The sequence below is a fragment of the Xenopus tropicalis genome, chromosome 8 (genome assembly GCF_000004195.4).
Source record: "Xenopus tropicalis strain Nigerian chromosome 8, UCB_Xtro_10.0, whole genome shotgun sequence".
Classification (NCBI taxonomy): Eukaryota; Metazoa; Chordata; class Amphibia; order Anura; family Pipidae; genus Xenopus; species Xenopus tropicalis.
The window spans coordinates 80,508,585-80,536,294 of record NC_030684.2 but is presented as its reverse complement, the minus strand read 5'-3'; the positions used below and the strand labels follow the sequence as shown (position 1 = coordinate 80,536,294).

The following is a 27,710-nucleotide window of genomic DNA, read 5'->3' as shown; positions in this document are numbered from 1 at the left end:
TGCTGAGCTCTAGTTTAACTGTACACTTGGCATTAATGTTACATGCATGGATATTTAAATAACAGGCAGTCTAATTAGTGCCCAAACTGGGACTGCTGGCAGTGCCTTGGCCCATCAAGCCACACTGTCCGATAAACTGGATGTTTGGGAGGTATGCATAGGTATAAGTTTGCTTTAATTACTTTGAATATTATTTTAGTAGTGTTTGATTCTTTCATGTAAATATTTTAACTACTTCATGAAATGCTTTAATTATATTTCACTTATAGTTTGTGGTCCTGAGTCTATTCCTGGGTAAACTTTGTCTCTACTGCAGTAAATCCCTGCCCAAAACGAGATTCAGTCCAGAATGTCTTTAAACCTATGTTCATACATGCATGATATCTATATCTATTTCTGTTAAAACAGGATACCGCACTCGCAGGTCTTTATGAAACAATACTGTGAAGTTTATTGTGCAAAACGTCTGTCTAATGTTTCGGCCGTGTCCACAGCCTTTCTTTTTTTGAGAAAGGCTGGGGACACGGCCGAAACGTTAGACAGACGTTTTGCACAATAAACTTCACAGTATTGTTTCATAAAGACCTGCGAGTGCGGTATTCTGTTTTAATGGTTACATTTGCAAAGTGTATACTGCACCCAGGCATTTTTATTATCAGACGTGAGTGCCTGCTTCCTACCAGCTCTATATCTATTTCTGTGTAGATGCCACTGAAAATAAAGAGCCTCTCACAAGAATCAGTAGATAAATCTGTTTATTATTAGATATACATCCACATATCCTGTACACAGAGCTTGTAAGACTAGGTGTAACAGGCTTATACCAGCACAATAATTGTACACAAGGTTACAGGAAAGGCTAGTAACGTTTCATGTTTATACGGAAGTTAGCTGGGTAATGCTGTATCAGAGAAATTATTGAGTGACCATCACCTCTCCCCACCAAGGGTCATATCTTAAGATACCTTTATACTCATTACCTGTGTGCTAGCATGTCACGTTATGTGAATTTACCTTTACAAATGATGTATTCCTTTGTGTGTACATTTTCTGGATAACACTACTACAAAAGCCCAGTAGTACATATACAACTTTCAAAACATAATGATTGCACAGTACTACTACATAGCAGCTTGAATGGTGACTCTGCACATCTATGCTTTTTTCTCCTTGCAGTAAAAGACATACTTACAGAGTATGCAAGGGTAGTATCTAGATCAGTTAGATTAAGTTGTCCCTGCTATGGAATAATCCATTTGCAGCTCTATTTAGTCTGTGTACTCTATTTAAGGATTTATCAAGAGTTGTCTGTTAGGAACATTTCTCTGTCTGATTAATGTGTCAATTCATTAGAATGTTAAACTTCTTTTAGCAGTTAAACACATTTATTTCCTATGGAGTGTTAGGCTAATGCCAAATGAGGCATTTTTAAAAATTCCCTAGGTGGTATAATTACACCAGTGCATAAACACAAGCATATTCAAGCTGATTCCTACCAGGCTTTTTTTTTCCTATACTCCATTGAAATTGTCAGTAACTACTCTGGTCTTGATCTTGAAAGATATATATATGATTATACTGCATAATAACTGCTAGATATTCTAAATATTCATGAGCAGAGCTGATTCATTCCAGGCATTTGAGACCTTATTTCATATTATAATTTAGTGTGGAGAAGAAGAAAACAGGACTGGATCATTATCTTCCTCATGACATGAGGTTGGTTGACAGCCCTGCATTAGATATATATCCAAGCGGTGGCCTGCCAACTGCTGTTGAGCTACTCTTCCTAGCTGTTGAATGCTGGGGATGTGAGTTGTAGTTTTACAACAACACAGATCTGATTCTCTTCCAAGCAAAAAGGTATTTTATGTCCAATGCTCCAGTTTGTTTAGAAGTACAAGTCTAATTTTAAAAATTAGAATTTATAGTGTACATGGATCGTTGTTTCTTAAATTTAAATTAAATTCTTATGTTAGAAGTAAAACCAGCGAAACTATTGGATTATTGCAGTTCTCATATACAATTGTTTGTTGGGCTGAAATATTTATTGGGCAACAGCTTGATTCCCAGTATCAAGTACCAAATAATTTAGTATGAAATATTTGCTTCTGGTATAGCTGGAGAGGGGGTTGCAAATAAGAAAATAAAAATGTACCTCAATAGGCAGTAATATTTTATACCCATCTGTTGGATCATACACCGTTAAATGCATTTATATATAAATTTCTCCATACTTGTCTGTATATTACTGGTCAAAGGAAGCTTAAGGATAAGCTTTTTGTGCCGTATATTTGGCTACATTTGCTGTCTGTTTAAACAGTTTATTGCATATTGCAGATAGTGTTGTCCTGTGCCTAGTGGGGAAATACACAGCACAGTATGGTGAGATCTCAGACAAGTAGGGGCATATATATTATAGCGTGTAAGCCAAAATTACCGGTGATGTTGCCCTTAGCAACCAAACAGATCTTTGCTTTTGTTTTCTACCTTGTAGGTGACCATTAAATTCTAATTGCTCATTGGTTGCTATGGGCAACATCATTGGTGATGTTGGCTTAAACACTGTAATGAATATGCCCCGAAGTATTGAATCAAACAAGTAGAGTTAGGAAGAACAGGGGTGGGCGGCAGGTTATGCAATTTAAGGAGCAAAGTTTCCTACAGTTCTTATCACCTATAGTAACCAGTTAGCAATAGGGTCGGACTGGGGGGTGCAGGGCCCACCAGGTCTCCCGCCCCAGGGGCACTGCAGGTGCCCCCGCCGGCCATGTCCCATAACACCCCCCAGGGGCCTCCCTAACCCCCCGCAGGGTCCCCCACCAACGTCCTCCCCGAGTCTGCATAAATTTAACGCGTCAGGGGTGGAACAGTCGGACAGGGGGAGCACCGGCAAGGGTCGGGTCTGGGCTGCTGGGGCCCACCGGGATTTTTCTCGGTGTCTCGGCGGCCCAGTCTGACCCTGGTTAGCGGGTAGCATTTACTGGTCACCCATTTAAAAGCAGACATCTTATTGGTTGCTATGGGTTATGGCACCTTGACCATAAATAGTAACTGTTTGGTAAAATGTACAATATTGCCATTAAGTTTTTATCCAGCACAATTAATCTGTTAAAGTAGAATGAAAGCATCACTGTGGGGTGGCAATTTCTTAGGCACCCTTCCCCCAGCTATTATAATTGCTTACCTCAGGCTCTGGGCCTGCACTCCTCTTTGCTGAAAAAAAGCACTGGTTCGGGATTCTTTTATAATGAGCGCAGCACCACCATCTTTCTTGCTGCTGCCCTGGGCTGTGCTCATGTGCAAAATTTTTACTTTTCTCATCTAAGTCTCACTTCTACTCTACTAATCATACACCCAGCTCAGAGCAGCCACAAGAAAGCACTGGCCTAGGGGTCTTTATGGTGAGCGATTATATTTTATGCGGTTGGGGCCTATCATATTGAAACCCGTTCAGTGGTTAAGCTTTTTATTTTCCTTTAAAATATAAATTGATTAAAAATATAGCTTGGCAAGGGTGTCCTAACTTTCACATAATTATTCCTTTATATGGGAACACAGGACAATACATTTACATCCCTCTCCTTCCATTATAATGTTTATACACCACATTCCATGATACACAGGAATACATGCTATCCTTGCGTGTGCAAATTAATAAATATGCACTCTTCACAGAGTATGTGTGTTGTGTCCGCTCGCTGTGGAAATGCACTAAGTTTACAGTCCTTTATACCTGCCACTGGCTGCACTATGAATCCGTAGATAAACCCCTGCTGGGGAGGAAGCCTGGCACCTTTGCAAAATATACAGATACTTATTACTCACAGTACATGAATACCCCATGCTATGTACAGAGTAGGGCGATGCATGCAGTGGCCAGGGAGACAAATAAGGTCTTTTACATCTGTATATTCTCACATAAGAACACAATACATTGGACCACCTACCCACCAGTGAAAATGTCCTAATGGGAAAGGTGAAATCTCCCAACAGAGCAGCCACATAAATTTAATGTGAATGATATAAAATTGCTATAGATGTGGTATTGACTTATTATTGCTGGCTCCTGCATGCTCTAGAGTGAATGTTCTCGGTCCTAGTTGGATTCTGAGAGCAGGTTACCATCAAAGCATTCATGCTGATGCTAATGGGCAGGAAATGGCATATTATGGGTATGACAATATGGAATTGCAAATGTGTAGCATGCAGGAGTTAGCAATTATATGCTTTCCATGTGCGTATAAAGGAAGCAACCAACAGCAACAAGGGTTTTATGGTTCGTTGATCCACAAGAAATAAAAGGTATTCAGTAGTAATTACAACTGATATCTCTTTCGGAAAAATGATCTTGATGATACTGCACGGAAAATGAAACAGACCATCATGCATTTAACAGGAAGACCAGGGTGCATTAAGAACTGGGCTTTCTACAGGCAAGATTGCAGGAAGGGATTAATCTGCTAAATCCTAAATTACCAGATTTACATATATATTCTTAATGTCACAATCCTTCAGCCTATAATGTAAGATGACGGTCAGAATGGAAATGTGGGTAGATTAATTAACACATATTTAAATATTATTTTCATGCTATGATTTTTTTTAACAGTGGACCATCATTCTAGGGCTAAAAAGATAATGGAACAAATATACATTTTCCATCAACTTTTTAAATCATGCCCATTTTTCAGCACATTTATAGGGAACCTTTACTGTAAATAACAAGCTACGCGAGGTGGCGTAGCCCTCATCGCAAATAATTACAGGGGCATTAAAATAGATACAGTAGAGCTCATTAGAACAGCGCTCCTACAGATCCTGTCCAATACACGTGTAAAACCTATCAGCTCTTCTATTCATTCAAGCTTTCTCTGAGGAAGCTGCATATGTTAGTCCATATAAGATACTGCAAGTGGATAAAAAATGTCCTTTTCATCTCTCCTACAGCCAGTGTGATGGATCCCTGTAGCTTATAACATCTTATAGGACTTGCAGGTGGATTAATATTTTGTACTGTGTGTGTAGCACAAAAGCTCCAACTTTTGGTAAAGTGGGTTGGACAAGAACTTATTTTTGGAAATGTAGTTGCTTTAATGACAGATATTTGTCATTATCTGTCGCTATGAATACGTGCTCATCTCGAGAGCATTACAAGATAACTCGCTACGATATTCTAAATGGCCTGTATATCTAATGCCGTATGTTCAGTTCCCATTTGTAAATAAGTTTACTTTCACCCTTGGGTACAGTCTTAGCATAATTAATAATTAGTAGGAATGCCTTTATGCATATCTGGTAAGTTAAATCTGCTGTTGTTTTATAATTCATGCAGGACAGATGCAGCAATTAGAAAGGCCATGCTCATTTGTTACATAAGATCCATCTGAAACAAATGAGCCATCCTAATGATGATTGTATGCCTTCCTCAGGAGACAGCAACTAGATCTCATTTTGGGTGATTTCCCAAATAATAAAAAGAAAACCTCACGCAAGCAAGCTTAGCTTAGTTTATGAAGGTAGAATCAACTGTGGGATTTCTCCATCGTGAGGCCCCAAACTCCAGGGGCTAAACATTTTTGTATTTTGGATGCAGCCATGATTATGTGCCCACCCTACTTCTTTTTATCCAGGTCTTGTTGGCCTTAATGCAAATTTGCTGAATTTTATATAGACCGATGTTCTTTACCTCTACCCAAATAACCTCATCTTTCAGGCAAAACATCTAATGCATAAAATAAAATGGACACTGTTAGCAAATAAAAAAAATACACATAAAAACATCTCTTTTAACTAGCAAAATGGTATAGTATTCTGGAATCACAAGTGATAAACACCCCACCAGAACTTACAGCAATGCTAATTTTGGCAGAAAATGTCCCTTTAGATAAATCCATTCATCTTTTATTTGGTGGGATGTAAACCAAATTAAGAGTGTTGCCCTATAAAAGAAAGTGCTGGAATTGACCGCTAATAATAAACTGTCCTTCATCTGCAAATGAGACTGCTCCATACAGAGGAAGATGTTTCTAAACTGTAAAATGTTAATACTAGATAATCACTGCTTACCAATAGGGAAACCTATCCCACACTGCAGGGCACAGAAAATCTAAAACACTACATGCAATGTCAAGAATTTTTTCTTTGCCCAACAACAGGGAATCTATTGGGAGCTTTCAATTATTCTCAATTTTTGTTTTACCTTATGGTAAAGAGGGAGGGTTCATTTTGAGTGAGAGAAGCTTTAGTAATTTGGCATTGGGGGTAGGGCAATTTATTGAGCCAGTCTGGAATGTTCTGTGGAATGACTGGTGTTGGGAACAGAGAGAGCTCAGATCCACTCACACACCTTCTGGCATAATCTTGCGCAGGTTGATAGTCTCCCCTGTCACCTTCTTCCAGTGGGTGCAGAAATCAGAGGTGACAGGCAGGAGGATGTGGAGAAGGCACTGGGGAGGGTCCAGAGGACAGCATACATAGAAAGAAGGGCGCATCATTGTGTGACCCAACACACAGGTGGCAAAGGAACACAGGTTTCTAAGACTGCATCTCAGCACGGAGGAGCCACGGAAACCAGCAACAGAATAGTAACCTGTTAGACAGTTTACATCAACATCAGTTTAATAATTTCTACAAATTTCTATGAATTAGTGATTACAATATCAGTTCTTGATTCTATCAGTCTTTGTGTTTCTGTGGATCTATTTACAATTTGTGTTAAACAAATACTGACATCTCACACAGCATTATGTCTCCAGGACCCAATATTCTGGGGATGACATTTGGTCAAAATTGCTGCATTAATAGAGCACTGAAATGGAGACACTCCTCACTGTTTTGCTATAGGAGCACCCCAACTTCAGGATCTCTAAGAAGACTTTTTGGCTCTTGTAACTCTGAAAATACAAATGTTTCTACCAAGCTTTGTATTGGAGAGAAAGCAGAATGATAGCTGTGTATGTAATAGGGAGAGAAGCATAATTAAAGAGAGCTTTGCTTTATTATGGATAGAAGGCAGCACAAAAGGTAACCGTTTATGTTATGGTGGTTGGGGAATAGTGAGAGCTAGCTGTGTGAATGAGACAGAAAGAGGTAGAGACATCAGTGTAGGGAAATACGGTCCATACACATTTGACAGTCTCATAGGTAAAAGCCTAAGATGTGGAAGACTGCAGTATGTATGTTCTGGTGAATGCTAAGTGTGTATATTGTGGTTATTAATAGCAAAGTTGCCTGTTACCTGGAGATGGAGTTTTCTGAAGCAATTTCTTTTGGAGTCCGCACTGTTGTGAAGTTACGCTTTGGCTGTGTCACTTGAGAGAAGATGATATAATTTAGGTAAATTTGCTTATTGGATTTGACACATGGGCATTAGACAAATACTACCTATAAGTGATTTTAATGTAATTTCTAAAGACGTGCTATAACAAAAGAATACATTTACATGCATATTTACTATTTCCTTACATACCTTTTCACTCACAGTACTCAACTGTACTCTACTGCCCCAAATCTTCCTTGTTGCGGGCGACTAATCTCCCCAAAATGCCATCCCACTAGCTAGAAAGTAAATTGCGGCGTGACTTGCCGAAGTCGCCAAAGTTTCCTCTCAAGACAATTTTGGCGTCTTCGGCAAATAGCGCCGCCGTGTATGCTATCCCACTGGATGGCATTTCGGGGAGATAAGTCGCTCACGACAAGGAAGATTTGTTGTGCGTCGACTAATCTCCCTGTGTGTCACAGCCCTTATGTTTGTTTTGTAAACATGTTGCCTATTGCAGAGATGGGCACTGCCAGGTGAGGGTCACTTGTATATGCTCCCCTCTATGTTGCTGAGCAGTCTCTGTCTGACAGCAGCAGAAGTATCTGCAGATGAAGAAGGGCATTTTGACCACCAGGAATGTCCCTGAGAGGACTAAAGCAACTAGAATGCACCATGTGCCACACCTCATATGCATAATTTTCTTTTTATTGGAATTTACAATATAGAATACAAAGAATAATACTTACAAATACACATTTACTATAATAGATTATTAATTAACTCTGACATAGCTGGTTATGTCTGGATGACTGCAACAAACCACATAAGCATTTTAGATAAAAACAAATAAAGCTTTATTATGGTTTTATTATGGCTTTATTATGGTTGACATTTACCATTGCCCTTGTTTAAGCTCTAGAGAACTTTTTTTCTACAGCAGTTGCTGTAGAAACGGTTCCTGATTATCATCATCACTATGCTTTACATTCACTTATAACAAGAATAGTCCCTTTGTGCCACTTTTACCTGAAATCATGGCTGTTCACATTATAGCTGGTATTTGTACAGGTGTGCCATTTAGAATAAACACTGAATACTTACCATTAATAAATCAAAACCTTACTGGTCACTTATATTTGTTTGGCTATTTCTGTAATTACTTATAGGCAAGTAGGTGTATTAGTATGCTAAGACTGGTGGCACTGTAATGAAGCATGAAAGGTCTGGCACTCACATTGACAGTTATCACAAACATACTAAAGTGGTGAAAACTGTGTACCTACTAGTAACTTGATGCACCTTCTTCATACCATTGTTGTCTGTCTGGGGGTCCTTGGGTCCACCCGTCCTAGAATTAGAAATATATGTAAAATATCTCCTCCATATCAATGTATTCATGCATATCCCACTTTAATGCACAAGCTGAAAAGAGGGTTTAAAGTAAAAGTATCCAATATATGCAGAGCACAGAATTGTTAAAAAAAACTATAGAAATATGTATAAAATGTAAGAAAATTAACATTGGTTACACACTCTAAACGCTAAACTCCAGAGCAAACAGCTAGAACAAAGCATTGAAAAAAGCTTGCAGCTGGTACATTTGACAACACACAGTATTATCCAGAGATAAATATATCTGGAATATTTCCACATTAATCATTGTATTAAAATGTTTTACAGTAACAGGCAGAAAGAGGTGAATGGAGAACTGCAGTATTCAAAATGCTCCATGTGCCATTAGCCTTAAGGCATCCATGGCCATATTAGCTCATTTGGCGAGGTTGCCAAATGAGTATATCTGGGTCCGATTTGGCCAACCATATTCTGGCTCAATTTGGGCAGATCATCCTTTGGATTCTAAGGAGACCAGTCCAACAACAGTGTGGTGATGCAGCCAGGCCAGATATCAGTTGGGCAGGCCCATTGGTGGGCCTTATAAATGGGCAGATAAACTTCCAGCTTGATCTGATGGGGCCAAATCATCAGCTTAAATTTGACCTTGCATGGCCAACTTTTGTCTTTTAGAACAGGAATTTAAGATTACACTGAGAATTTACCTTTGTACCCGGGATGGGGGTGCAAATACTCCATGTTTTGGGGAGCAAGTAAAATATCGAACACCAAAAACTGAGCCATCGTGTTTTCCAGTTGGTTTCTCCAGTTCAATGCCAAACCAGTACCCTAAAAGGTAGGAGAATTCTTAAAATAAGCAATGAAAACTCTTCACTTTAGGTTTTCAAATTAATAGCCTTTCACTCTCTTTGATGTTTTAAACCTTTATCTGAGTATTATCACCACTTAGCATATCTGGGGTCCCAACCCACAGGTTGAGAACCACTGCAGTAGAGTATGAACACAAAACTGAGTTACCCCACAGAAAAAAAGCCTGCGTAGTTCCTGGTACTAAACAGTGTGGGTAACCTCTTCTAGCATTTGTATTACCCAAATATATTTTCTTGCACATAAACTGTTTGTCCTACTGTATAATCCTGTATATAAGTGTGTGAATGAGTGTTTCTTTGTAGGTAATGAAAGTATTGGGTTCTCCTCCCACACTTAAGAATTTACAGGTAGGTAATGGCTTTATGAATCTGATCCCTGTGTGTTTGTATGAATGTGATAGGGATCAAATAGTATAAATCAAAGTCTCACAGGATGCTTCGCTGCCCATGGGAAATCTGCTCTCCCTGTGGGCTACAAAGCAACACCTTTTTAATGTGCAGGGCAGGGACTGATGTGAAAGATGAGAAACTCTAAAATGCTGTGTATTCATGTCAATACTCTCTATATATAATGGATAATATATAAGTATATACCTTTAGCTTACTTTAATACTCTACAGAAGATCCTGTGAACATCTCTATTTACTGAAAAAGTACTTCCTCTAAGACAAGAACTAAATAAATAACTCACCTGGGGCAAAATCAGTTTTTCCATAAAATCTCACAAATCCCTGTTTCTGGCCAGCCACGAGAACTTGGTCCCCAATGTCAATCTTTAGGCCCTCTTTGTCCAGGCTCCCCACACTCAACGATTTTTTGTGTGTGGCTGAAGCGAAATACAAAGCTGTATCAGTGATCTAACTGCTTGCATTATTGATTTTGTGCTACACCTATATAGGACTCATAACGTGCTCTTATATGCATTCTTGGCCACATTGTCATGTTGCCTAAGATGATTCAGCCAGAATGCTAGAGTCCAAATTAACTTAGCAACTATGGAGTAATTAGAAGGAGAATATGGTATAGGAATAGTAGAGGACTTGAATAGGAATATAGCAATAGCTTTTTGGCTGCCGGGGTCAGTGACTCCTATTTGAAAGCTGCAAAGAGTTAGAAGAAGAAGGCAAATAATTTAAAAACTATAAAAATAAATAATGAAGACCAACTTAAAAGTTGCCTAGAATTTGCCATTTTACAACATACTAAAAGTTAAATTAAAGATAAACTACCCCTTTAAGGGTGTGCTGCAATGCCATATCACAAGAGCTTTATGCATGAATTAGCTGTTTAACATATATAAAAGAAATACCATTAAATCACTGGCTTACCACTGCTTACATTCCTATACCCTAAGTTTTTTTCTAATGGGCTCTGATCATTTCCAGGTAGTGAATACATCTGTTAGCTGGTACTGGGTCTCATTAGGGGCACTGGTATCATCAATCCTAATATAAGACTTAGGAAGCATTAAACTATATGAAGAACCTATGGGGTAATGTAAAAAAAGTCACAAACGTTTGCACCTGGTAAAACGGTCTACAGCAGGCAGCTATATCATTTACAGATCTCCTTTTAGAAGGCCAACATCTGCTTGGTGTTTATGGGTTACCAGACCTTGGGCAAGCTGTGTGGCCTGTATTTAATTCACCCAGGCTATGCAGGTAATCCTGGGCCTACTACTGTAGAGATGTAATGTGGAACCTTACCTTTCTTTTCCTTCCTCCCCTTCCCAGTGACTCGGGAGAAGTCCACACGGGGAGTCCTTGGAGTGGAGGTGACTGAGGATGGTGGCTGATCAGGGGCTTTGCTGATTTTGGACACAGGAGCAAAAATGCCTAAAAATAAAAGAGAAATTAAAGGAGCTCAAGTTGTAGGAGGACCTAATGTTACTATCAACAAAAGCATTAGTTACAGATGAACTGTTGAGCCTCTCAGTTCTAATATAATATAGTATAAACACAGATACATTGCTGGTTTCTCAATACATATGTCATCTCTTATATAAAATGTAACTCATTACTGCATTACTGACATCTCTAAGCCAAGTGCCTTAGTGTCTAAATTTGACATTATTTTGCTACACATTTGGTAGGAGGCCCTATTTCTGACGAGCAGGGATCCCCAACCTTTTATAACCATGAGCTACATTCAAATGGAAAAGTGTTGGGGAGCTAAAAAGGTTCCTGGGTGTGCCAATAAGAGCAATAATTGGCTATTTAATAGCCCCCTATGTGGACTGGCAGCCTACAGAGGGCTCTGTTTGGCATTATATTTTATGCAACCATAACTTGCCCCCAAGCCAGGAATTCAAAAACAAGCACCTGCTTTGAAGCCATAGTGAGCAACATCCAAAAGGTTGGTAAGCAACATGTTGCTCCAGAGCCACTGGTTGGGGATCACTGCTGTAGAAACTGAGAAAATTATACATATATAATTTATGAGGAGGTGAGCAGGAACCTCGACTCTGAGATGGCATAAAAAATATTGGACTAGAACATAATATTTGTGCTTAGATAGAGAACTGGCTGAAGGATAGATTACAAAGAGTGGCAGTAAACGGAACATTTTCTAATTGGACCAGTATTGTTAGTGGAATTGCTTTTCAATTTGTTTATTAATGACCTAGAGGTGGGCATAGAAAGTACTGTTTCTATTTTTGTTGATGACACTGAATTGTGCAAATTGTGAAGGATGTTTCCTTTTTTGCAGAGCAATTTGACTAAATTGGAAAACTGGGCAGCAAAATGAAAAAATTAGCTTCAATGTCGATAAGTGCAAAGTTATGCACTTTGGTAGCAGTACTATAAATGTGAGTTACACACTAAATGGTAGTGTTTTGGGGGGATCCTTAATGGAGAAGATTTTGAAAATGACAAGTTGTCTAATTCCAGGCAGTGTTATTCAGTGGCTACTAAAGCTAATAAAGTACTGTCTTGTATTCTTTGTTTCTGAGCTTTATAGATAGTCATACCAAAGAAAGAAGAAAAGGGAAAACTAAAACCAGTCACTATAAGCAAACAAAGAGGCATATGTTTCTTCTTTAAAAAAAAGACTGCGTGGGTTACATGCAAAGCATTGAGTCTTTTGTTAACAGTACAAGTTGCAAGCAATCAATTCATTTGCTGATTGTATCACAAAGTATTCCCTGTGGGTGGCTGTATGCTGAGGGCCACCTGCAGGAAATACTGACTCTGATAGGTCCCTGTTAGTATTGTATTGTTGTGTTGTTTTGTATTGGCACAGTAGGAAGACAGATGGTATAGGACCTACTTACCCTGTTTAGGGGGACAAATAAAATATCGGATGCCCCCTACACTGCCATCATTTTTGCCCTCTGGTTCATCCAGCTCCACTCCAACCCACTGTCCACTGGCAAATTCAGTGGTTCCACAGAAACGGAGGGTGCCTGCCTAATGGTAAACAAATGAAGCAAGGTGGTTAGTAGATAGGTATCTCCAACATTAGTATCTCTTTCCTCAAGCCCTCTGGTGGCTTTAGGGCTCTGGCACACGGGGAGATTAGTCGCCCGCGACAAATCTCCCTGTTAGCGGGCGACTAATCTCCCCGAACTGCCATCCCACTGGCGAAAATGAATTATGCCCTTAGAATTGAGGAATACAGCAACTTGCTTCATATACATACAATTATATGTCACCCAGCAACAATTTTAAAGCCTTTATAGCAATCGTGTTTGCAGCATTTTCTGTATTTCTACTATATAATCTGACTGCTGCTATCTCAGAAGGAGAAAGTGTAGTATGAAAAATAAGCAGGAATGTGCAAAGTGCACACATACTACATATTGGAAATGTTTTTAAAAATCTAAGTGATATAAACTAACAATTTTAAATAATTAAGGGTATGTGTTTTTTTTTTTTTAAAACAATATTTCTATGATTTATTTTTTTATTTATGTACATTAATGTAGATGGCCAGATGTTTTATTGGTTTTATGCATATTTATTGATGTAAGCTCAACATCTATTATAAGACCGAATCAAAAGAGAGCTAATGGCCAAAATCTGATGCGTGCCAGAAAACATTTCAATGATAAATGTTGATTGTTTAGGCTGAAGTAGTCAGAACATTAGGGTGGCAGAAACAACAGTTGAGATGAGGAGACTGCACAAAGAAGAAACTTGGTATTAAGCAACAAACATTTTGACTGATCTGCTTATCTTTCAGTCTATGTTGTGCTCATATCATTCGAGTTGTTTCCTGGACCATACTAATACTTGATAATGGTCTTCTGGCATATAAAAATGCTTGGGTCTGACAGTGAAGGCTCAAAGAGTTGTGTGTTTAACCTTAGTAGGCAATTTGTTGGGCCAAATTTAATTTGAAGAGAAAAACTTAATTTGCAGATTTTCCCATACAGCCAGATGCAATTCATTGAGGAAAACATATCTCACTATTTATCACATGAAAACTATGTTGAGGTGTATGGGAAAAACTGATAATATAAGAAAGGATCTTGCCTAAAAGTTATTACGTGATAAACCATAAAATGTAATTTTCTCATTGATTGAAATCTGGTCCATGGTGTTTGTGACAAACCCAACACGTTATATCACTCTGTGGCTCCTGAAAAGTTACAGACTGTGCATTAGAAACAATTAAATTCTTAGCCTTTGTGCATCTTTCACTATAAACACATTTTAATCTACTTACTATAACATAGTACTTACAAATAGATAAAAAATCAGGATGACCCACCCAAGTAAGCATTGCAATTTATAGCTACTATAGGCTACAGAAACACACACATAATCATATGTAAAGTCTGTACATTACCTTTTCAGCATCCAACAGTATTCTGTCGCCCAATTTCATTCCCAGAGATGCCAACATTAGGTTGCCAGGGATGTTATCGTAGTTTGGTAATGTCACCTTGGGCAGGTTACAGGTCAAGGGCACTGCATCCAACAGCAGCTGTTTCAGCTCCTTGGCAATCATAGCAGACTCCGCCTTGTCCAAGCCCATATCCATAGGGTCAGGAACTACGTCAGCTGGTACTTGGCCCTTGCTATTCTATAGGGAAAGGAAAATTATATGATATTAGGTGAATTCGGTTTGGATACAAACTCTACTAAAATGAGTATATGGACACCTTTTAGTGGAGTTATTTCTTTTGGTACGGACAAAGCTGAATCCATGTACTTCATGACACATAACTGTTGGCTAGGTTTTTAGAAAACATGGTATCTTTCTCTTGAATATTTTTTTTAACAAAGAAATTGTTGACAATATGTGATTGATATGTGATTGACAGAAAAAAATGCCATACACAAAATTACAGGTATGGGATCCTTAATCTATAAACTCTGAATTATGGGAAGATCATCACCCAGAGAGCCCATTTTAAGCAAACAATTCAGATTTTTCAAATGATATTTTTTCTCTTTCTACTTTGTGCTTGAGCCTAACTATACTGCATAAATCCATATTGGTGGCAAAACATTGTCAGATAAAAGATCCTATACCTGAATTAGCAAAATTGTGTGCCAACCCTTCCAAGTAAACCCAGCACACACAACCTATACTTACCAATCAATACTATCACATACATAAACCATATATACAACTATTAATACTAACTGTAGATATTAGTATCACTATAGCCTTGGATACTATGCTTGTTCAAGAACTCATCCAAGGCTAAATGCATTAACAGAATCTGCCATTACAACATCCCTTGATTTCAGGGATAAACACTGCTTTGTGGAAAAAACAAGGCAAACTGATGATTTTAGCCCTATTTGTAAACTAGGCATGTTAAAATAACCTATTCGTTCTCATTTTTTCTTCTCACTGCACATTTTGTATGGGTTTTACTTACTCTAACAGAAGGATTTGCCCCATGTTCAAGCAGACATTTCACAGCTCCGAGACAGAGATTGGAGGCAGCAATGTGCAGAGCAGTTCCATGGTTAAAATCATTGCAGGTGGAATTCAGCACTGACAAAGAACATAACATATAAGGTTACAGCCAACAGCATAAACTCTACAAATAATTTATACCTTAAACAGTGCTCTATATTATCCCTCCTTATAACCTTACCTATTAGACTATCCAAGCCTCCCACATAACAAATCAAAATGCTCCATGGAGTATTAAGCAGTGCCTGCCATATCTCCAAATGCTTTAATACCACACTTTTTTTTCATTTATATTTCAATATAATTTTTAATTTATCTTTAAACCTCCACTTTCCTCGCAAATATTTTGGTTGTATTTCCCACCTTTGGGCTTTGATGCTTTTAACAGAGTGCGAAGAAGTTCTGGAACATCGAAATAGGCAGCATAATGCAGAGCGTTCATATTGGTCCAGCGACTGCGCAGGGTAATGTCTGCTCCCAGCAGCAGGAGCTGATTGGTCAGTCTGACAGCAGCTGCAGGGTCACCTATACATAACATAATTTAAATAATAAAGTGCACATAATGATTAACTGCTTACAAGTTCAATGAGGAATGAAACAAAATTCACTGAATTATTTAGAGAATAATGAGAAGGAAAGGTAAAAACGAAGTAAGCTTTATCAGAAAGGTCTATGTAAATACAGCCATAAGAACTTACAGAAATGCTGCACTGGGTCCTCTATCAAAAGAAACACAGGATTTCTTGTCTCCTTTTTTGTTAACATGTTGTTAGGGTGTCTGGCTCCCCCTTCTGATTTTACCTTTCCCTTTCCTTTAGAGCAGGAATGTTGTTCCCAGCTGTATACTTTATAGGGCTCAGTGTAAGGAATACTGATACAGGACACATATTTACAAATATAGGCACAAAGTACAGGAACCCAAGGCAACCAGTCAGAAATCTGGTCTAACTTGCTTCAGACCTATCAAACTGAACTGCCAAATGCTATGGGTTGCTATGGATCACTGTATATTGTATATGTGGGGGCCAAAAAAGTCATAATACTAGCATATATGTCAATGCTTTGTAAAATATACAGAGCTCCGTGCAGGGTTTAATTGCTTATTGGTTTAATTGATTACTTTTCATGACATCATCAGGGTGGGCAACCTGGACCCCTCAGATGTTATTTAAAGGGGATGCCCATTCAAAAACTGCTTTTTGTGTTTTGCACAATGAAAGAAAATGTAATGTGTTCCAGTTTACATGAATACATTTCGAATGGTTTTGAAGTTATCTGCAGTAGCGTAACAATAGAGGAATCAGAACCCATGGTCACTGGGGGGACAGGGGGGCTCAGACCACGGGGTCTGCTTCTTCCAATGTTGCAATTAAATCTCTGTTCGTCTCTGGCTCTCAGTTGGGAGACCAGGCAGGAGCGGTGATTTAAATGAGAATGGGTCTGCGAGACGTGTCAGCGCAGGGAGGTGGGAAGGGGTGTGGGCTTGTTACTCCACCTGCTGCCAGGCAGTGGGAGACTTCAATATGAATAGGAGAGGGTCTGAAGAAAAACCTAAGTAATAAAAATAACAATAACAAATTGTTAGCCGCAAACTGTAGCTGCACAAAGCAACAGTTCTGGCTGCTGAGGTCAGTGATCCCCATCTGAAATCTGGAAAGTGGCAGAAGAATATTCAAATAATGTAATATTCAAATAATTAAAACAACTGTAGAAATTAAGACCAACTGAAAAATTACTAATTTTTTTAGAATTCTGCAATACAACATACTAAAAGTTACCTTAAAGGTCAACTACCCCTATTACAAATAACTTGTAATTTGGAATTGCTGAGAATACTGTTTTTTTCATTAAGCTAAAAATGTGTAGGTGTGTAAGTGGAAATCCCCTTTAACTGCAACTCCCTCCCACTGGCAGGAGTGCTGGGAGTTGTAGCAACAACATCTGGAGGGAAGCAGGTTTCCCAACTCTGATTTGAACTCAGAAAACAGTACTACTGTGTTTGACCACAACCTCAATATGTAACTTGCATTCTCTATTCTTAGCCAATGGATAACATGATCTGAATGAGTGACATATTTAAGAGAGGTTCATAGTAGTGTATGCTAGGAGCAGCCCCTCAATTTTCATTGAATGTGTGACTTACTTCCTGAACTCAGACCAGACTGCAATAAAGGCAGGTCGGACACCACAGTGTGTGCTTTGTGTACATTATGCTTGAGTGCAGTGTATAACTAACACTGATACATTACCCACTCCATGTGCTCCAGCTTTGCAGGCATAATGTAGTAAGGTCATATCTGTCAATCCATCTCTATCGTTTACATGACAGCCCCTCTTTAGGATCTAGGAAAGAAACCAAACCATTATACATGATATGCCCTGTGTATACAAAAAACTAACCCTCCCTACTAAGAGGTTCTACCTATATATTTGGTAAGCCACTTTCTCTCAATTAAAAACATACTCACATCCTTAAATAGGCTGGAGAGTGGGCCCATGGTCTAAGATTTTCTGGTGGGCCCCTGGGGTCCCAGTCCGACACTGCTTACCAACCTCTTTGATGTTACCTCCAGTGCCCCCAAAGCAGGTGTTAATTTTTGAATTCCTGGCTTGGTGGCATAAAAAGATGATGTACCACCAAACAAATCCTCCTGTAAGCTGATAGTGTGCATAGAGGCTCCCTAATAGCCAATCTTAGCCCTTATGTGGCACCTCCATGAACTTTTATGATGCTTGTGTTGCTTTCCAAGTTTTTTTACATTTGACTGTGGCTCACTAGTAAGAAAGGCTAGTCTACACAATTCACTTTACCATATTCCTGATAATGAGTACTAGTTATATACATGCTGGTTTCTATGCTATTCATACACTTGCGAAGCTCTGAATTTAACTTATTTCCAATGGCATGAGGAAGTTGCTTGGCTCAAGAAAAAATCTTTTATTTCACTCCCCCAAAAGATATGCGAGCTATAGCACCAGTCTTTCTACCTTTGCCCATATATTGCTTCTGTTCCGACAAGACTCTTCTCTATTCCCAGCAAGAATATTTTCTTTTCCCTTCCACCTGACTTTATTTCTCTTCTTTTCTAGTGGCCTTTTCCCATTTAATTTTCTTCTCTATTCATTCTCATTATTTCTATCAGTCCTAAACTACTTTCTCTTTTCATACCCTGGTGGCTTCTCTGCATCTTCCCAGTAGGCTATGCTTCCTGAACTAATATGTAGATCTTCCTTTCCAGTTTCTTAATTTCTTCTATCCTCCGGGTTACTCTCTTCTTCTTAAACTAGTTCTCCTCGCTACCAGTTCATCTTCTCACAGTTTTTCTTTTCCCAGGGGACTTCGTCTTTATTTGTCTTTTTTATTTTCCCTACACTGAGGGTATCATTTTGTGTGGTAACTTTCCTATTTGTGTCTGATTTATTACTAGAAATACTACACAGTGCTTCATACATATAAATACATTTGGTTTTCGGATAAGAGATATCAGAAAAGATACAGTGTAAAGGTAAAGTTAAGCCAGAAAAAAGTGTTATAGGACCTTATAACAATAAAATAAGTAAAAAGGTGGAACAGCATATATTTCTGTTTCTTTCTGACAACTTACAGTATATTCTCACAGCAATAATTACATTGAATTTCACCCAGCAGAGAAATATTTAGAGACACATAATCTAAGAGAAGAATGGCTCCTCGACCAGTTACTGTTAAAAAAGTTAAAAATGCAGTAATAATTGAAAAATAAATGAATAACTGAAAATGAAGAAAAGCATTTATTATAAATCTTTCCTTTTGTATATCATTCTTGGCCACTTACCTCACTGCCAATAATATCGATTTTGTGTTGAACTTGAGGAACCCACTGCCGTATAATGGCAAAAAGCTCAGGGACGCTGGTCTGTGGATCGAACAAGATCTCCTGGCAAGCTGGGTCATTGGGGTCAAAAAATGTAAAGGCTGAAAAAGAGAAGTAGAAGGGTAAAAAAGAAATTTTTAAAGGAGAACTAAAGCTTATAAAAAAAGTAGGGCAGAAATGTTGCATATTTTGTTTTGCGCTTCTGTAGCCCAAGGAAACAACAGCCCTTTAGCAGGGAAGATCTGTGCCTCTAAAGATGCCCCAGTAGCTCTCCATCTTCTTTTCTGCTGATTCACTGCACACGCTCTGTGTGGCTGTCAGTTACCTGAGCTTAGGGACCGACTCACAATATACTGTGTATATAGAATTTAGATGTCAGGCTATAAAACTGAATAGTGGCTAATCCAGTAGTAGATTCCAGTGAAATTAGCATCACAATTTAATATAACAGGCCAGCCTCATTTTCTGCTTAATAAATGTGACAATTCATCGCTAGTACAGTTTCTTTGTGTTTTATCATCAAGTTTTTGTGTACAAGCCCAAAGGTCCTAAACCTAATAATTCATACTCAGGCCAGTGATCTTAGTTACTATGGGCTACCTAATAATAAAATGGAGGCACTTTATAAATGAAATGTACTGCCTATTCAGTTGCATATGGTAATTTGTAACTAAATATATGTAGTTACTAATGGCCACCATAGTGCAAAGATCATCAAACATCTGTACAACATCATGGCATGTGCCTTTGTTCTTATCTCTTTTGCTTCCTAAGTGCCACAGTGATAAAGCGCTGTGCTACAGTGTTCAATGAATATATTTATGCCACAATACTTATCACTTGGGCCTAAATGGGTTCCATTTTGAATTGTAAAGGACCCACCCCATATCACTAAGGCAGTGACACACAGGGAGATTATTCGCTGCGCGACAAATCTTCGTTGTTGCGGGTGACTAATCTCCCCACAGTGCCCACCGGCTAGAATGTAAATCGCTGGTGGGATGGCATACGCGGTGCCAAGATTTGCGAAGTTTTCTCTCAAGGCAACTTCGGTGACTTCGGCAAATCGCGGTGCCGCGTATGCCATCCCACCGGCGATTTACATTCTAGCCAGTGGGATGGCATTGCAGGGAAAGTAGTCGCCCGCGACAATTAAGATTTGTCGCGGCATGACTAATCTTCCCGTGTACCCCTGCCCTAAGGAGTACTTTCACATTTTTGTTCCTGCATTACCATAGTCCTTAGGCAGTGGTGCAGGTGCTGAAGGATGAACTTTAGGTCTTCTCCGTTTCTCCAGTAATGGGCTCTGGAACTCCAAGGGAAGTTTGCTCTCCTCTGGGGTAGAATCAGGGGGATCCTCTCTGGTCATGATTCCCTATTAATAATAATTGCAGGAAATGTAAACCAACTCTAGTAATACACAGGAGTACTGCAAGAGTACAGGAATGCCAGTCTAGACTGTTGGTCTACTGTAGCTATGAGATTATAGGTATACAGGAAATACTAGAAAGTATGCAACAGAAATATACCTTAAATGGAATCTCCATCCAATAATGTTTTTGCATAATGAAAATTATAAGCTACTTTCTAATATACATTCATTAACTATCATTAAAGGTAATTTGTAAATACCATTGCATTTGAAAGCAGTATTTGTTGTCCCTTTAAAATGATACTGACGCCAAAAAATTTCTTATAAAAATATGAACCTACTTCCAAACCTACCTATAGGTCATGCTGACTATTTTTTCCTAAAAAGTCCTGTTTCTCTACATAAATCCTACTGAAGATCCTGAACCCGACTGTCCGGCAACCTGACTGTAGCTTTTCAATCTGTCAAAATGACTACGTCATAAACTGGGAGGATTCAGCTTGCCATTTGTGTCAAAGAGTTTCCCCTCTCTCTCCCTTGCTCCTCGCATCGCATTGTGAACTATATAGCAGGCAGGCTTGATCTTTCCATTGCCTGCCTGCTGCAAAGGGCTGCCCCCCGCCCCCCCATCTGCTGTTCGCACAAAGAATTTAAATAGCAGGCCAGCTTAAGCTTTCCTGTGCCTGCCTGCTTCTAAGGGCTCTCCCTCCCCCCTCCCTATTGCACATAGACAACGGAGCTGAGCTTGTCACACACTGGCTAAAAGCAGAAGGGGCGTTGCAGGTTTCTGATTGGGCATATTTATTCACTTGGGGAACAAACATGGCTGCTCCATGGGTCTGTAATTCGTGCTACCATAATTATGAAGCGAAAAAACTGCAGATTTAGTTTATAAGGAATTTAAAGTTGATACAAATTAAAACACAACAGCAGGTGTAAAAAGAATTTTTAAGTGACTGTCAGTATCACTTTAAGGTTCTGACTCTCAAAAAGAGAGAATGTAAACATCCAGACAGACATTTCTTTCAGTGAGAGTTGCTTAGAATAACATTCTCTTTAATTATGCAAGAAAAGCTGTTAAGCTGAATAAAGAACCCCATCCCCACAAAAACCCACTTCCAGTGAAATGTATCCTGTTGCCCACATTTACTATTGATCCTGTTCATTTTAATATCACTGGTATGTACTATGATAGTTTAAGAGATATAAGAATATAAATCACACATACAGTACCAGGACTCATAAGTGGCACTACATCAGAGAGATGGAAAATAAACAAAAAGTAATGTGTTTAACACCACAAGATTAGTTCCCTCACAGTATAATAAGAAAACACATTGCAGGCAAAATTATTAGCAGTCACAGAAGAGAAAAAATTAGTCCTGATGGGTTTTAAAAAACCATTTCCCCTCTTTGCAAATGGATTCCTAAATAAATACAATCTGCAAAACATGGCAATACATTAGAATAAAAATATAATAATGCCAAGGGGGGCACACTAGGAAGGATCCACATTTAGTATATTTTAATATAGCAACCACAGAAACAAGTCTTATACACAGCAGTCCAAATGTATCTTTACAGGACAGACCTGTGACAACAGCTATTTCATTTTAGCACAAACCATTATCAATAAATACACTGAGGCACTCAGGAGATTGGTCATCAAATCTCAGTACCAGTTAGCAATAATGCACTTATTGGTGGGGGCTCAGTAATAGCTAATATTAAGCAACTATAGGGCTACTATTACTACTGTATTGCACTGGGTAGATTGTTCATGCAATTCCAAAACATTTAGGTATCTGGTATGTTAGCCATGCAATTACATTACACATCATCACGTAGGAATTTAAGATATTGCATACACATTACAATCTTATTACAATCATTCATGGTGAAAGTAAAAACTAATATTGGATCTCTGGACAATACTATTACAAAGTATTAAATCAATATTATAAATAATATACAATATGCTTATTTATAAAAGTAAATATGGGCTTTGGTAATAAAAGATATAAAATTAGAATTATTTGCCTAAAATTGACTTTATGGGAGATGTCCTTTCCATATTTTGGAGCTTCTAGATAATGGTTTCCTCATATTAAAATGCAAAGTGTTTTGGTGTTGTGTCACCAATAGGAGATAAGACAAAGATGCACTATTTAATCACAGTTAGATTCCTATAGTATATTGATATACAAAAACACAGAATGAAGATGTCTGGGAATATTCTGTTTTTTCTTTAACGAAATGAAAAGAACAAAAAACATTACAGCATTCTATTTGCATACAGTATTTTAGTTAAATGTTACATAACTTTTATGTTACATGTGTAACAGTAATTAGTATCTGTCACAGTAATTAGCCATGAAAATACAGCAGTGTTCCAGCCCAATACTGTAGGGCAGTGCTGTCCAACTTCTGCGGTGCCGATGGCCGGAATTTCTCTCACATACATGGTGGAGGGCCGCTAATGGAAGCCAGTTTGCCCACTCCCCCATTTTAAAACACTCCCACTTCAAACCACACCCATTTTATCACAATGGTCGCTGCAGGGACATCAACCATCATTCATATGTTAAAGAATTATATTTTGTCATATTAAGACACACCCTTAAATCCATATGCCTCCTCCTCCCCTGTGGATAGCACAGCAACCCCCAGCATATAATTACACACCTTAGGGACCATTTAATGGCTATTTCCAACTGCTAACAAACTCCCAGAACAAACCCCTGCCAGGTCACCTTCCACAGGCAACATAGGGTAGGCAGAGTATGGCACACACAGGCAGCATAGGACAGGCAGAGTATGGCACACAAAGGCAGCATAGGGTAGGCAAAGTATGGCGCACACAGGCAGCACTCTACCTGTCCTATGCTGCCTGTGTGTGCCATACTCTGCCTGCCCTATGCTGCCTGTGGGTGCCATACTCTCCCTGCCTTATGCTGCCTATGTGCCATACTCTGCCTACCCTATGCTGCCTATACACAGGCAGCATAGGCCAGGTAGTACATACAATGTCTGAGGTGTGAAGAGGGGAACAATGTGAGTGATTACAGCCTGAGCCTGAGGTGTGAACACTGCAGGGGGTGAACAATGCAGAGATTAAAAGGTGTGAACAGTACAGGAGATTACATTTTTAAACAATACAGAGGTGAGAACCATGCAGGGGGCCAGTTAATCTCAGTACTGATACCATTTAAAGTTTACACAAAATTAAGCCATCAAAGCAGCCAGACAGGGGGGTCGAGGGCCGCCAGTTGGACAGCACTGCTGTAGGGGACTGAATACACAGTACTGCAAGGGGTCACAGCTATAGAGTGCAGTGTGGAGTGCTATGCTTTTATGCAATAATCATATTACAAAAAATGAATTACAATATTAAAAAAAATAATCTGCAGTACTTGTATAATAAATACTCTTCTGATTTATACAGAGAGGTTTATAAAGGATACCCTAAAATCAATCTGTTGAGATCCTTGTGCAATTAAGTAAGAGACTTGAAAATAATTCTGATTGATACCTAATTACCCCAAAAGGAGTGCAGGAAATCGGTAAAAGACCCCTAACTAAAGTAGAAAGTAGAATATAAATGTGTATAAAGAGTTTGAAAACTAGTTGCGGCCAAGTACATTTTGATATTTTTTCTTCTGCTTATAGAAAAAATAATTCACAATCCAGTAGATTCAGTAGAGGTGCCCAACAAATCCCCTTTTTTCATCAGTATTGGGGCATTACAAGTGAATTGTTCCCATGCGTACAGCCATAGGAAAACAAAAAAGCTGTTTACTAACCTGCCTGTCATTCACCAGGGAGAATGTGAATGCTTCACTTTTCACAGTGTGTCACTCCAGTGTAGTCTGCATTTCAGCATTTCATTTTTTTTTTGTTGTAACTTATAATTTTATTTTTTCAAAAGGAAAGCAGACAGTACATGTACAGTTTATACAGGTATTTTTATGAAAATCAACATAAAACAGGAAGGTTACAATATGGTTTGGTTCATGTAGTCATCTATCGTTAGTCTGCACATTCCAGATAGGTTTTATGCCTGACTATTTGTGTTATACTGTGTGAACCAGGTTTTAAAAGGTGACAGATATAGGAAGAGGGGGGAAATAGGGGGGGGAAAGTACAAGGAGGAAACTGGGGTTGACTGGTATTCGCTGTGACGAGCGTCAGTAAAATCAGGCAGTCAGAATATTAGGCAAACAATACTAACACAGGTGAGACTTAGTACAATAAGGTACTTAGGGCATTTGCTGTGAAATCCCAGTACAGACCAGTATGAGTACAGTAAGGTTCTCAGGGCATTTGCTGTGCAATTAATTACTAAGGACATTAGGAAAACGATCTCAGTAGAGTCAATTCAGTAAAACACTCAGGAGATCAATCATACTGTACCGGACCAAGTAATGTTAAATTGCAACACAGGGATAGGATCAGGTTTTCAGAATGCATGGTACCTGGGGTTATTTGGATAAGGGATTTTATTTTAAGTTGTATCTCCATACCTTAAGTCTACTAAAAATCATTTAAACCCTACAGGGTTGTTTTTGCCACCAGTAAGGATATATGCAGCTTAGTTAGGATCAAGCACGAGATATTATTTTATTATTATAGAGACTAAATACTTAAAAAAATGAGTTCTTTGCTTACAATGGAATCTTTGGGAGATGCCATTCTAGTAATCTGGAACTCTTTACATATTAGATTTCCAGATAGTAGACCCCTTACCTGTATAAGAGATCTGTTATGTTGTCATAGTTCAATACAGCGGTTTCAGCCCCAGACATTAAACTTTGCATATCAAAAGTAAATCCTAGTAGTCACTACTAATCTGCATACACAGCACCATTAAATACTTAGTAGAGCATATCAAATACATAATTCCCAGCATTACAGAAGCTGGAATTCAGTGATTTGAGCAGCTAGCAATATTAGACTTTCAACGCAACTGTTGCTGCCAGAAAAAAAGGCTGTTTCATACCACAGCCCACAGGCTGTTCCAGGGCTGCAGAATTAATACAGAAGGCAGCCTGTATTTGGGCATGTGCATGGGCAAAGTGCCAGGCCAGTGCCAGGGCAAGACAGAGGGCAGGCCTTGGAGACAACAGGGAGGGAGGATTAAGGATATATATATAAGGAGGAATAGGCAAAGCAAAGAGTGGGGGGAGAGAGAAAGATGTTCAGGAAAACAGTAGGATAGAATAAGGGAGACAGAAATTTCACAGCAAAAAATAAGTAAGAGAAATTATGAAACACTGAAATGGAGGGTTTATTATATGAGTTGCATATGAACTGACAAAGCAGAATTACATGCAATACACACCCAAAACACCCTTACTGATCACATGTAGCCTTATTAACACAGCTGTACATATGCCAAGAAAGTGTACAAAAAGCATTTTACACATGTTAAATTTGTCAAACTCTAAAGAATAAAACTGTAGACCTTCACACATCAAGAAAATCCCAGCACCTTTCCATTTGCCTATGATTCTGCGCATATACACAAAAGGAATTCTTACATGTCTAGCACATATTTACACAAACCATTCATTCACATATATCTTGAAAGAAACCAGAACTTAATACATATAAATAAAGTCCATGTACTCATGCAGTCTGGTTAAATTACTGTTTTTTGCCATCTAAATTATATTCCATCCTAGATGTATATTTCTTATATTTCTATCTGTACCTACTATTGCCTTAAATCAGGCACCCACATTGTCTACCTGTCTCAACTGTGCACCCTTGTAACTAAACATTACTTGCCCTTTTCCATACCCAGGCATGTGTATAAGCCTATGAGTATTTCTGTTCATCTATCCATGATACACTGATCTAGTAACCTATCCAAGGCCTAGTCATGCGTCTGTGTGCCAGATATGTATGTGAATATTTCTGTTTCCTTATGCTAGTACATCTGTTTATAGATCAACCTTTCAGCCTACAAATGGTCTGATCTGCCTGTTTATCAGTCCAGTTATCTGCGTGTCACCTGACTGAATATACGCTCTGCCCCCACCAAAGTAACAATCGGTGTCTGTGTGTCTGTTTTCCTGTCTGCTTTATCTGTCCTGTACAATGCTCTTAATTCGACCCCTACGCATTCGCCCGTCCATTTGCCGACCTATAAATATGTAATGTATACATACAGTAACATAGGTATTAAATGCAAGAACACTAAAACCAACAGACAAAGCAATAGCGCTACGATGATATATTAACCTCCAAATAGAAACACATCGTATAATCTAAAACGGAGCGACTCTCCTGCTGTGATTCTCATTTATTTTTTGGCTTCTTCCCTGACTCACCCCAGGCTTTGCGCAGGCGAAGGCCGCTGTCCTTGGTCCTGATTGTCCGGACTCTCTTGCTGTTATTCAGGTGGATGTGGTCCTGATGCTGCTCCTGTCAATTGTATATTGTCTCTTTCTTTCGTGCGTCATTCAGATGCTACTGGGTCTGTGCTGATACCGAGAGGGAGGAGTGAAGGGAGGGGGCAGAGTGCTACAGGGAGGGGGAGGGAGAAGCATAGGCCCAGAGAGGAGGGAGAGGGGACAGGAGTATAGGGAGTTGGCAGGGGGAGGACTCAAGCTGATGGGAGACGCCGAATCAAAAAGAAGGGACACGGCTAGACCAGCACTAGCATAGAGGGAAAGTAAATCAAGGATGATGGGTATAAAGCAAAATATGGCCCAAGTGCCAGTAAGAAGCATGATACAGCACTGCGACAGGGAATTGTAAATCACTGGCTACACACTGCTGCAAACTGCTGGTGCTTAAGATAATTAATTTTCTGATTTATTTTTCAAAAGCCTTTTGTGAGGCCTCAGCCATTTCTGAGGGGTAGGCTCTCCACTATGACACACATTGCACTTAAGCAGATACTAAACTTGATGTAACTGTGGCAGTGTTCTAAATTGACCTCAGTGTTATTTTTGGTGGGTTCTGAGATTTTTCACTGCTTCATGGCAGAATCAGGTCCCCCAACACATTTTCCTAGATGTTTTAAGGCAAGATAATAATGGCATACAAACAGGTCTGTGGGAGTCATAAAAATCTCTTAAAGGAGAAGGAAAGACTAATAAAGAGTTAAT

General features: G+C 39.0%; 1 protein-coding gene across 2 annotated transcripts; it reads right to left on the bottom strand.

Moving 5' to 3' along the window:
• Positions 1-738: 738 nt before the first annotated feature.
• On the bottom strand, positions 739-27,184 carry clip3 (CAP-Gly domain containing linker protein 3). Of its 2 annotated transcripts, none has more exon segments than NM_001126673.1 (14): positions 739-6,592; positions 7,241-7,313; positions 8,548-8,612; positions 9,322-9,445; positions 10,178-10,312; positions 11,193-11,321; positions 12,761-12,896; positions 14,281-14,517; positions 15,326-15,444; positions 15,730-15,891; positions 17,616-17,709; positions 19,182-19,321; positions 20,454-20,595; positions 26,928-27,042. In NM_001126673.1, coding segments are annotated over 13 exon segments (1,605 nt in total). In that variant the 5' UTR covers positions 20,590-20,595; positions 26,928-27,042; the 3' UTR covers positions 739-6,537.
• Between the last annotated feature and the right edge of the window lie 526 nt (positions 27,185-27,710).